The sequence below is a fragment of the Mugil cephalus genome, chromosome 16 (genome assembly GCF_022458985.1).
Source record: "Mugil cephalus isolate CIBA_MC_2020 chromosome 16, CIBA_Mcephalus_1.1, whole genome shotgun sequence".
NCBI lineage: Eukaryota > Metazoa > Chordata > Actinopteri > Mugiliformes > Mugilidae > Mugil > Mugil cephalus.
Window position 1 is genome coordinate 12,997,422 of NC_061785.1, and position 13,661 is coordinate 13,011,082.

General features: G+C 38.9%; 1 protein-coding gene across 1 annotated transcript; it reads right to left on the reverse strand.

Moving 5' to 3' along the window:
* Positions 1-1,175: 1,175 nt before the first annotated feature.
* Positions 1,176-7,345, reverse strand: ccr10 (chemokine (C-C motif) receptor 10). The gene is made up of 2 exons (XM_047609436.1): positions 7,305-7,345; positions 1,176-4,478 (listed from the first exon to the last, which is right to left on the reverse strand). The coding sequence occupies exons 1-2, from the start codon at positions 7,327-7,329 to the stop codon at positions 3,328-3,330; spliced, it is 1,176 nt and encodes a 391-aa protein (XP_047465392.1). The 5' UTR covers positions 7,330-7,345; the 3' UTR covers positions 1,176-3,327.
* Positions 7,346-13,661: the final 6,316 nt, after the last annotated feature.

A 13,661-nucleotide genomic window follows, 5' to 3' on the forward strand; every position in this document is an offset into this window, starting at 1 on the left:
CATTATGTCACTTCTGTGCCATATTTAGCAACTCAGACCCAAGTTAGTTAGGAAGTGAAACTTGATACAGCAACAACAACAACAACAACAACAACATAAAATAAAAAAACACATTTTTACCCTTAACATAGTATAATAAAAAAAATAAGATTTTTCTTATGTTATTTGGATATAAACTTGTATCCCACTGGGAATGTGATGAAATAAAAGGTCAAATAAGTCTTTCTTTCTATTATTTTGACATTTCAAAAAATAATCAAATTTCTTAAAATAAAGTTGTGATCCTACCCGATATATGACGATTACACTAAAATAGGACTGACTAAGGTGTAAGTTTAGTTTTTTTTTTTGGAGCAACACATGCTGCCACTGAGACGGCAACTCTTTAAAGGAAGGCCTTGCTTATTTGAGCCGACGTCAAACCACATACTTCGCAAGCTGTAAACGAGAAAAGAGGTCACAGACTTGACTTGGTTTCCATGCTTCAGTCTGTCCGATTTTAGGAAGCTATTAAAGAACTGATGGGTCGTGACAGCATTTCACGTTGTGTGCTTGCTGTGAGTGTCAAAATGAAAAATGCAAAACAAGCATGTTGGTGCATCGGAGTCTTGAAGTCTGCTCTTCTTTTAACACCTCCACCGCAACACACTGCGTCTCTTCATTTGGAGGGTGAATTAATAGTCATCAGTTTTCACACAAACACTTGTAATGTACAATGCAGAGAAAAACACAAATGGATATAGTCGTGTGCAGAAATTAGATCTCTCTCTGCATGTGCATGTAGGAAAGAAGCAGCAAGCCGTGAGAGACGCATTTATGATGGCTGGTTTAGACCTTTTTAACTGTTTTAAATGTAAATACAGTTTCTACTGTGGCATGCTAACAGCATTTACACACAATAAAGAGACAAGTGGTTACAGATGGTTCCCAGTTTCTGTGAGTAATGTGGAGCTTTCGCAAGCTTTGAAGGCAACAGGAGTGTATCTGAAAAAGTCCATGTGAAGTACATGACTTTTTAGTTTTAGGATGAAGACTTGAGCCATGAGGATAAAGTTATACAAGAAGTGCTTTGGACCGTGATACACGGCTTATGAATACAACAAATAAAATATCATGCAATTGCATTGTATATTATTAATAAATAATAACATCTGATGCAGTATACATAAATCGTATCGAGTGAAAAAAGGTTTTATTTGTGTTAGCTTGAGTTATTTTTTTGTAGACAGTCAAACAGCCAGCACCAGATGCATAAAATATGTACAATACAATTGTATTCTTTAAGCCTTAAGCATCTGATGTAGATGATAATAATAACAATAATAAATATTCAATCAAATATAAATCTGTTTTCAACAGATTTTTTTACAAATCCGTATTAAAATTGTGAAAAGAACAACAGAGCCATGGAAACATTGCAGGAAATCAACAGACAATGAAATATTACATCTTACATTTTATATTTAGCTTTCACCCACAACTGGCCCCCGCAAAAAAACAACTCAGTGTTGGGGAAACAGTGTGCCTTTATCGCCTTATAATATACATAGTATAATATGGAGTGTATATACATTTGTACATATTGAACATCAAGTCAAAAGAAAAAAAACATGAATCGCAACGCTGACACTGCGTTTTAAGATAAATAAGTGTGCGGAGTTTCCCTTCCCTGAAATAAAAGCACGCTTGCGCTTCTGTTTGCATGTCAACTTGTGGTTAGGATTACGAAAATCTCAAGTTTATCGTCTGTCGGCTGATAAACAACAACCGGATGAAACAAAGTATGACCATCTGGCATCTGTTGTAGGCCACTGTGACTAATGACGACTGAAGATTGGACCACAAGATGCTTTAAGTGACAAACGTCTCATCACCAACGAGTTTTTCAAACATCCGCAAGACTGCACTGAGTGCTTTGTCAGATCTCGCTCTGATCAGATATTTCATTTCCGAGGATTTTATCTCTGACAAACGCTTTCACAAATCTGTCGGACATGTATTTTACCAAAAAAAGAAGTAAAATAAATCTATATATAAAAGCCTTGCATACTGTGCGTTTAGTCAGATAAAGCGGAAGTCATGTCTATATTTAAAGCCCTTTTCATGTAAAAGTACCAGCTTTAACAGATCTACATTTGACTAATTAAAGTAACCAATAAAACATTCTGTGGAAAGTAAGTAACACCAGCTAGGAGCTAACTAGCTTAGCAGCAACTAGCTTCTCAGCCTCTGTTTCTTTATTACATTTTAGATTATTAAATCATAGTGGTGTCCTGAAGGTTTCGAGGTACAATAATCCAATATAATGAAAACACAAGCGTGATAATGCAAACAACTATAAAACAAAGGGTCCTGGCTGGACTGGTGAACAGGAGATCAAATGTAATTTAAATATGCCAGGGTTCATTTAGGGACAACCAGTGTGTGAGCTCAGGTGGTTATACAACCGAGAACACTGGGCAACACAATTTCACCAATCTACCTATATTGGACTCCTAGTTTTGATATAGGACCCCTCTGACAGGAGGATTTAGCTCTTTATGAGCAATTGACTTTGGTTTTAAATCTAGAAGCCACCTTTAAGGCCCTTAGATTTTCCATTTATATTTTTGTTTAATGGCGAATATTGGCAAATAAATTTGAGACTATGTGCCATAACCTGGAGCTTATGAGGATCCTGAAATTCGGGACGCCTTTTCATGACTCCTTAAATTTCACCTCCTGACGCCAGTATTGAAATCTTCCACATGTACTTGCCAAGTGAATTCAACACGAGACAAGTTCAGTGATTTAGCCCCAATCTATTCAATTTATGGGTTCCTTTTTTAATACTCAACTCACCAGAGGATAATCCTTGACCTTCAAGTTCAGCGTCACCATGAAGTTGCGTTTCAGCAAATTTCTTTTGAAAAGACAGACAAAATTTGGTATAGACATAAACCTCTTTGTTTATTTACACTTTGTTTGTTCTATTTACTGTCACTATGGATGTGTTAGCATGCTAAAACTAGCAATTCAAAGCAATCTATGTTCTTTTTTAAGCATTTTGGGCTAAACTCCCCAGAACATGAATCTCGCTGGTTTTGTTGATCCTTGACCTTTGTCTTAATGCCATGTTAATGTTACATGTTTACATTAAATTTGGAAAAGACATTCATAATTTTTGTACAGTATTTAATCTTTTCTTATACTTTCATTGTATTTGTGGTTAGCACCATTTGTAAATGTGCTAACAGTTATCCATATGTTAGAAATGTCACAATGATTTAGGCCCAGTCAATTGAGTTTATGGCTTCCTCGTGATATCTGTATGTGGTTTACTGTTCACTAGTCTTTTTGTTTCCCTGGAAACTGAAACTTGACAGGGGTTGCTGTGTCACTGCTGGAATAACTGCCTTCTGGAGATGTTGGAGAACAAGCTGAGAGCATGGTGAGTGCCGGCGAGGAGGCGGAGATGGATACGGAGCTCTCCGTGGGAAGCACCACTCGGATGCCACATGGACAGCCCCAATGGTGGATCAGAGTCATAACGTCCTTACGGAAACGCACACCAACCAGGGCATACAGGATGGGGTTGAGGCAACAGCGGGTGTATGCCAAAGTGCAGGTGATGTACGCAATCAGAAAATCGCAGGACTGAAACGCTATTCTGCGAGACAGCACCACTGTGTACGGCAGCTGGAATGCAAGAAAAACCAGCACCAGAGCTACCATTAGCTTCAGGGTTCTCTGGTGGCGCCACTGCTTCCCTCGCCGATGGACGCGACCTTTCCAAAGCACACAAGCAATTGAAGTGTAGCACACCACCATAATGAAGAGGGACAGGCAGAAGACGGTGATATTGGCTCCGTTGGTGGCCATTTTGACTTGCCCACTCTTTGTCATGCCACAGTATGATTTGTTGTCTGCCTCATTCAGTGTCACCCCAGAATAGAGAATTTCAGGCAGGCTAAGGAGAACCGCAACAAGCCACACGCCTACAGCAGCTAGCTTCCCACCTGTTAATATCTGACTGCGTAGCCTTAGCATCTCTTGGGCTCGTGCCACCACCATGTAGCGGTCAACGCTGATGCAGGCCAGCAGCAGCAGCCCACTATAGGTGTTAATAGCGTAGCATGCACGCATGGTCTTGCAGAGGGGTACAGAGAAGATCCAACCCAGGTGAGTGTCGACACCTTGCAATGGAAGGGTGAGGAGCAAGAGGAGGTCAGCTACCGCCAGGGCAAACAGGAAGATGTCGGTCATGGAGCGTAGGCGGAAGCGGCGGTACAATGCAAAGGTGGCAATCACCAGGCAGTTTCCCAGCACGCCCAGCAGGAAGATCACGCAGAAAAAACAGGTCTGGAAGATGTTGAAAATTTCCTCCTGGCGCTTGTCTCCACCGCAGAAGTCAGAACCATCACCGTAATCGTAATATGTAGAGTAGCTGGAGTCATTCAACGAGTCACAGTTACCCTCACAAAAGTAGTCAGCCATTGCTGGTGGGGAGAAAATAAAGACTTGTAAAACATCTATCTATACATTGAGAATTGAGATATGAGAGAAGATATGATCAAACAAAAAAAGTATGTAAATTGTATAGATTTGGGCTAATTGACAAATGTTTGCATGCTAATTCTCTTAACTAGTAGGCGAATGGAACAAACCCTGCTAATTATTCAAATGTCGGTTTGAATGCTAACACACACAATAATGATGAAGTCTGCAATGTGTACTGTCTCGCATTTAGAAGAGATATCAGAAGTAAATGTGAAACGGTGCAAGACAAATTCTAAAACTCGAAAACTACTGCACAAAATGGTTCTATGCAAAAATGGTACAGTCAGTGACCAACAGTTTGGGTCAAATAACAGAACAGAAGTGAGTTCTGTTTTTGATACGTCTGACAAGAAATCATCAAGTCATTCTGGGCTTCTGCTAAAGCCACAGCGAGACCAACTTGCTTGAGGACTTATTATTGCTCAAAAATATAAAATGTTCCTATCTGTGTGACTTTGAGATGAGTTTTGTGCTGCATGGCACGATATCAGGAAACACCAACCCTTTTACAATCAGGCTGAAAGTCACAGAGCTGCAGTTGCGTTCCACAGTTTGACTAAGCAGCTGTGATATTTTAGTCATTTTGCGCTGGGTTGCGTGACACTGGCATGAGGTCGTTGGCACAGGGGAAATCGTGGGTAGGCATAAGGTTGACAGATCAGTCAGTGTCGCGTGCTAAACTGTCTTTATAGGCAGTCTCCACAATCACCTTTTATCATTTCATCTTTCAGTACATGTCTCTGTGAGACTTGTGATTCTACTAACAATATCAAAATATGATCTGTCTTTAATTACTTAATTATTTACATTAAGGATTTCCCCTCTAAGGTAAGAGGAACATCATTTTGTGTCTGACAGTTAGGAGAACTAACCAGTATTTGTTTAAATGTTAGAAATAATCAAGTTTATTATCTCTGATAGATTGTAGGACATTAAATGGTAAATTTCAAATTCTAATCCTCAACTGTGATGATGACTATCCCGTTATCAATGGACTCATGCAAAATTTTGCGTTGTCAAATGGTATTTAACATTGCAACGCACAAAATCTCCCTAACGGTGAAATGTGCGGACAAATTAAATTAAAAAGATGTGTTTTTAACTTGTTCTGATAGCAAAAGGAAATGTCAGTTTTTGAAGCCAGAACCCAAAGTTCCGCACGCTTTTGCTAAACATTATTGACTCAGTATAATCTTAGATGACAACGGTCCAATGCTTTCCGTAAACGTAGGTCTCGGTCTCTTCCGAAAGGCGTGCCACCTGGATCTGTCCAAGGTGCACATCATTTACAGATTCAAGTGTTATGTGAAATATATGATATGATAATACATATTCATTTATTTGTTTGCTTAGCAGCGTAAGAAACGGCTTAAGGGTGTATTTTAATGTCAACAGTCGCCAGCCACCAATTCTTCTGGTTTTGACTCATCAGGGCCTTAGTCTGCCTTTGATGCTTTCCAGATATTTGTGACTTTTCTCATGTACTCCCCTGTGTATGCACAAAGACTGAACTATAACACATGCATTAGAGCATTGCTGGCAAAATCCACATCTTGATTAAACATAAAAAAAAAAAATTAAAATAATCAGCAATAGACCATCAGTCAATATACTGCAAATCTAAACATTACATTAGATTTTCTGCATTTTGAAAGTTGTAAGTGATTCAGCAGTTATTTTTCACTGGACTGTCACTATTAAGTCTATGATTATTCTGTTATTGATGCCAAGTTTTCCAACTCTCTGTAGACAAACGGATGCTATGTTTGTGTAAGAATTATTATACCTCATATTTTTTCATTTAACATAATACAAGAATTATATTTATTTCTTAACGTAAATGTTAAAAATAAAACTTGCAAACTTAAAAATTCACAATTCAAATTCATTTTTGATAAGATAAATAAGTTTTTCTTTTTGTGGCTTAACAACAAATCCCCACCTCCGGCTTCTTTATTGTCTGATTATTCTGTGCTGTTTTATTTTATTTAAGAATAATTCGACTTTTCTGGATTTTCACTCAGACCCCATCCTTTTACTGTAATCTGTATCATATTATTATAATTATTATTATTTTTATTTTTTTACAAAGAGCAGAATGCGCAACATTACGTCACAATATCATGAAATGCCGTAACATTCATGCTGAAAGTGAGATGGAAGTGGATGTCTGTGTACAGTTTGAGTGGGCAGCAGTTAAATATTTTAGTCATTTTTCAGTTAGAAGGTGGAAACCACGACTGGCTTTACGACTGACGGTCGCACGCCAGCCACTTTCATTTCTTTTTTCAGTAAAGATGAAAAGGTTTTCATTTGGTCTAGGGTAGACTGTAGTAATCGTCTCTTGAGGGAAACAAACATGGGCCTGAGAGTGTTTTAAGACTGATTTCTAATGACATCAAAGGTACGCAGCCTGCCGTTTTTACCATATTTTGAGAGAGTTAATTTGACAATATTGTTGAGATTTCTTGGCTGAGGTGCTCAGGCATAAATATAACCCAAATCAAAGCAGAATGAGTCATGCAGGCTCAACTTTGTAATGAATCATCACAATGACGGACAATGAAGGCATAAACAAGACTCCATTAACTGCACACTTTTACATACTTATCAATGTTAATGTGTTACTTTTCAGCTTAAAAGTAACTAATAAATGCAAGTATATCTTTTATTTATTAAAAAATACTCCCTGGTTTTTCCGCATGCTTTTGCAAAATGAAATATTAGTTTAAATTTCCCAGCTGTCCTGATGTTTTAAGCCTTACCTGTGCTGTTTGAGGTCTTATTCATCTCTCAAGGGTTCTTCCGGTGTTTGTGGAAGAGATTCTTGAAACTGGCACCCTTTAAAAAGACGCTTGCGGGCTGTGACCTTAACCACCCCCAGCCAATGAAACGTGATCCATGTTTTGGTGAACTTGCATTACCCCAACATCAAAACACTGATGCATTGATGATCTGGCTGTTTTTTTTCATTAGATCTAGAAATGTCTACTCTTCATCATATTTATCGGAGTGGTATGTCGGCGATGATTGTTGTCATCCAGGTCATAGTAAAAAAACAATCTGAAACAAGGGCAACCTGACCTGCAGCATTTCCTGAAAAAGTCTTGTAACTGTAAGAAGCGACTTGGATGAACAATGTAACGTATACAAGAAACAATTACCCTTATTTCACCTTGTTTTTTTGGATATCGGAGTAGCAGTAGACATTGCCCCGAACATCTGATCCTGTAACTTTGCATACTTTTGTGAAATATTTTTTGGAGTATTTCAGATGTCAGATAAACCAACTGATTCAGACCTAAATGTCTGAATTTGCCAGTGGTTGTCCTTATTCACCAAAGCTCCAAGGTGTCCATTTGTGTCATGGCGTGAGTAACGACCACTGACCAGTTACAAATATCCTAAATGTGCCATAAAGACGCTGACATCAGCAGGGTGTTCAAAAGGAAGAGATAAGATTCAATAAAACGCACAGCATGTTGTCGGTTCGTTCGGATTCGTTCGATTCGAGATGTCAAGCTAATTCGGTCTTAAATTTCGACACTGTATAAAAGGCACAAACCTCCCCAGTTTAAAGGGGCGCTAAGGATATTAAAGAAAATCAATCAAATGCACAGGACATTGCTCAAGCAGTTTAGGGTCAAGTGGCGAACAGAATGTGACAAACACCCTGGGTGTGACTGGTATCAAAACCAGTTCACAACCTTTCCATGACTTCATCTGAGGTCGTATTCGTTTGTGGAATCGTTGCACCACATACGGGTCTAAACTCACCCACTCTGTCAAAAGCTGGTTCTCAAACCACATTCACAGCCATCCCACCATTTGACACTCTGATTGTCCTTTTCTTTTCCTTATATTAATAAAAAAAAAATTTTTTTTAAAAAGATGATTGTATCAATTCCCCTATTGTTCTAGTTCCAGAGTGCAGACATTGGACGTAAAACTTAATTTGGAAGTACATTCCTGAATTTTGCCACAGTCATTAATCACAAAAGCTCCAGATTGTCAGTTTTTATCGTGTTTGCGTCATGTGCGTGGGAATAACTAACAAAAAGTTCACGCATTTCGTTAATTTCTCCTTCACTTGGGTGGCATAGTGTTAAAAGGCCGAAAATATTCAAGCTGAAAGTTGTCAGCTCAGGTGTGCGACAGCTGGCTTGAGCCAAAGCTCACAGGCAACATTTGTGGCACTTGTTCTGGGGTTAGATGATTTTTACAAATGTACACAAGAAAGACGTCTTTTGCAAGACCGTCCAAAATATGTGCCTCTGACTTTTGCGCAGAGCCCGAGACCGGTCTTCTCCAGGTCAGAATTCGTATGAGGACGATTTAAAAACAGCAGAAATCAAGAATTTAGCTGTTAAGTTGGGGACGTCTCCGTAACTTCTAGTAGTCCAGTACTTAGTCCAGTAGGTAAGATTTAAGGGGGGAATTGGGTCAATACGTGTTGGACTGTCTGATTTTGATCTTTTAAATGTTGCAGTGCATCAAACAGATTTCTTGAGAAATATCGCCAGTGATTGTGAAATCCATGTATTTTGTCTTCCAAGAATAGTAACAGCTCAGGAGCTCATGACAAAACATTAAGTGCGTCACAGGAAGTCTACTCCGACAAAACATTGATTGCATGAAGACGATCACATGACGGTCACAGCTGAAACTTTCCATTTAAATCGCAAAATAATCTACCGACAGCATGTGCTTGCATCCATTCGACTGGACGATACATGATCTGACGCCTGGTTCCACTATTTCTGTGACCCTGTATGTTTAGTTTTTATTATTCTCTCCGATCACGGCCAAATCGAAATCGAAAATAAGTTGGCAACAATCACAGATCATGAAAAATAAAGTAGAGCTGTGCAAGGCCTCACCGTCGTTAAAGGAAGCACATTGTTTAATAACCAGTAGTGTCTCAGTTGATAGATCTGGTTTACAGTGTGACAGGGGTCAAGATTAATGCATCCGTGCATGTGAGATGTGAAGCTGTACCCTGGTCGCTGCACAGATGTTGACAATGACGAGCGTCCAACCACAAGGTTTCTGTACCATGAGAAACACCTAGCAGCAGCTTTGCATTGTTGTTGTTGCTGATGAGAACTGGCTGGCATGTTGACGATCCCCGATCCTCGGTGTGGTTTATTCTAAAACCTGTACTGGCTTGTTTGTACGTGTGGTTGTCACAGGCTGCTGTGAAAGTGGTGACCTACTCTTCAACCTAACAGTCACAATCCAACGCTCGATTGGCTCCTTGGCATTCACCTACACTTACATTGAATTAGTGGCCGGGAGAGCAAAGTAATGACTTTTTTTTTTGTTTTTTGTTTTTTTTGTTTTGTGTGTGTGTGTGTGTGTGTGTGTGTGTGTGTGTGTGTGTGTGTGTGTGTGTGTGTGTGTGTGTGTGTGGTTGGGGGGCGTGGCAGGCAATCAAGTCAATCAAAATGCTGCAAATTTTAAGCACTGAAAATGTTTAGAAGCCTTCAGTATTAAAGCTTTTTAACATGCAAATTGTTTTTTAAATTTTTTTTCATTTTTATTCTAAATTGACAGCTTGAATTTTGTCTTGTTATTCCATTTCTGAGTTGTTTGTTTCATGTGTAATCGTCACTTTCCTTATTCCCTAATTTTACAATTAAATATATATAAGTATTTGTTATTTATATGCTTTTATAACTCTTTATTTCATGGCTTTCTTTCAACTAATGTGCAGATCGTTTATTTTAATTACCTGAGCTTCAAATGACTTCGTGTCTTAGCTGTAATAAATCCTGCATATTTTAATAACAATAAATTATAAAATAATTGAGAAAAAGCAGGCTATATGCAAGTTACATAAAGAGATTTTCTTTATTTCCCCAATTCATTTAATTATCGCGGCGGTTTCCTAACTTTCCAACTGAGATCTACGACACTTGAAGCATTAATGGACGGACGTGTACACACACAGTGGCTTCATTAGGGTGCAAATGCAGTTAAAGCTCAACTGCACAAAGTGCTTTACACTGTAAATGTTTGTGTAACTCTCCTTTGACGAGAATTGTTTTTTTTTTTTTTTTTTTTTCCCCTCTCCGTTAACAGGTAAACTGCGTTTCCACGCTGCATTAGAAGGAGGCTGAGCTCATGTCTGACTGCAGGTGGTGTGAAGAGACGCAGCGGCGGAAAAAGACAGTTTCAGATCAGACGGAGCGGGTGATTTTTCTTCTTCTACTTTTTTTTTTTAACATTTTATAACCACCGCAGGGCGAGTTGAGACTAATTTGTCCAGCACCAGTACCGACTGAGCTATGTCTATAGCTCCGTATTAATGCATATTTATTTATGTATTTATTTATGACAGGCCTACGCCACTTTGGCAAAACATTAGGTACCCGTGAGCGCATTCTAATGTGACGGGTCCTCCTGCGTGACTACTGTAATGTTGCTGTTGAAACGGTGTCAGACAGGTGGTGATTCAACTCGATGAACACGTTGGAGGACGCTTGCGGTGCTGTTACTAATTAAATGAACCGGCGCAGTGTTTCTGTCTTCAGCCTAGACCGCTGACGACACTGTCAAAATATTAGGAACATGTGTCAGTTCAACAGTACAGCAGTCCACAGTCTCCACTATGAAAACACGAATCAATCAACAGCTCCTTCAAATATTGTAACTTCATGGAGCACTGGTCTATTTTTATTTTATTTTATAGTGCTAATTCTCCTGTTTATCTAATATATATATATATATATATATATATATATATATATATATATATATATAAACACACACACACACTACTACTACTACTACCACACACACACTGTCATGGCTTTGTCGGTAGTTTATTAGGTACACACATTCCTGTATGAAAGTCCTGCGCTAACGCTTTGCGTCATGAAGGTTGCGGTATTCAGCACTGGTTTCAAATAAGTGAGCTTATTGTTTCTACTGTGTTTTCACTGTGGAGGCTGTGGTTTATAGAACCACTGAGTTGTGTTGTATCACACTGACCAGCGTTTCGGACATTTTAGTCAGCGGGCAAGGCTAAATAACAGGAACACTTTTAATTCAATCCGGTTTCACATGTTTCTTCCTCCAAAGTGATCATCCAGTTGATTCACCACCTTTCTGGCCGTTTCAACGTCAACTGAACATTATTTTTACAGTAATTTATATTAGCATGCATTCGCTAGTGCAACCAATGAACTGGCCACTGAGTCTACGATGTTGGATATTGCTAAAACACAGTTGGCAAATTTCACTTGATCAAAAGTTGTGATAAATTAACTGATCTTAAAAACACATTTTCTAAAAAATAAAAGCAATATTTATATATTTATACTGATACTTACTAATATGTTTACATCTATCATAAATTCCTTAGTTATTTGAAGCAAATGCTGAAAACTTCCAGCATTAAGACTTTACTTTATGTAGCACTGTTATACTGGAATGAACCGGCAAGTTATTGGTGATGTTTCTGCATTATTGAGTCTAACTTTAAAGACTCTTATTTACATAAAGAACTAAACCAAATAAATTAAATATGTTCCTATCAGATTACATAAGACTAAGATTTTCTGTGTCTGACGTCTCTGTGCTTTACGGCTTTAACATTCCCCTTTTACGGACACTAGTAACCAGGCTTTAACACAGAACGATGTATTTTTATTTTTACAACCTACTTGGGCCACATTTCTTTCTCAGTTTCTCAGTCGTCTGTAGTGGTTCAACATGTGGGCAGAGGAAAAGACATTGTTTCAGTGTGTTATGAGTCAATAATTTCAGTCATTTCTCTTAAAACTTTGTCAGACAGAAAAATGCATTGACGTTTTTTTACTTGTAAAAGGTGTTAAATTACAAATGAATCAGACTGTACCTAGAAATGAGATTCATATATATATATATATTAATAAAGAAAAACATGTGCAACAAGAATTGTGTCTGATTTCATCATTTTTACAGTGTTGTCTCAAAACAGAACATTTACAATGTGCAGCCTACATGGGCGAAATCAGTTTTTTGTGATGTTATATTTGTGGGAGGGGACTTAAAGTTCAGCAGATAAAATACGAAAACTACATATGTAAAAACTTAACTTGTACAGTGGGGGGGGGGGACGTTTTTGGACACTCTTAAAATTTTACACAATCTCAAATATTATCGTGAAATATTTGTGGAAAAATCTTTTTCTTGTGTGGCTGCATTCGACGGACACATTACGAATACAAATGATGTTTATTTTGTTTATTGTTTACAAGACAAACTTAACAAAACTAGATTCTTGACAGTTTCAATACGTCAGTTCTTAACATTGTCGGCATCAAAATCAACAAATAGCAGAGAATGTGTTCAAAACCGAACAAAAACTAAATAAACCATCACATCATCAAATTGATATTCAGCACTCCTGACATTCTTGTCTCAATCTTCTTGAATTACTGCTTTTAATTGCTCTAAATTCTTTGGTTTGTGCTTTGAAACAGACTTTTTGATAATCCACCTCAGATTTTCAGCGAGGCTCAGGTCCAGGGATTGAGCTGGCTACTCTAAGACCTGGATACTGGCCCTGGATGTGTGGTAAGGGGCATTATTAGAGTTCAATGTGCCATCCCAGACAGTGAGATGACCAACACCAGCAGCGCTCATGCATCCCCAAACCACCAGATTTGACAGTAGGTACTGTACATGCTGGAGATAGTGTTTCGCCAGGCCTTCTGCGCACCCTCGCGTTTGCAGGAGGAAGATAAAGCTGAAAAATTCACTCATCTGACCACAGAATCTTCTTCCAGTTACTGACTGTCCAGTTCTTGTGTGCCTGGGCCCGTCGATGCCGGGCTCCATCTCTCATTGATCGGGGGCTTCTTGACAGCGTTGCAGGACCTTAAGCCGTGATCTAAAAGTTGACCACTGGTTTGACCGCTGCCGTTGGACCTCCTGTGATGTCATTCAGCGGTTTTCCCCGCACGCGCCGATCAGGACGAGGGTCGGCGCGGTCACCCAGATCTCGGTTTGTCATCCGAGCTGTCGGTTCGTCTGAATTTCTGCCGAGTGTATCCAGCTACTGAAGGGCTGCATCTGCACTTCCTGATGATCTGACTGCAGCTGTACCCCTCATGGCTGACGATCTGTATCTT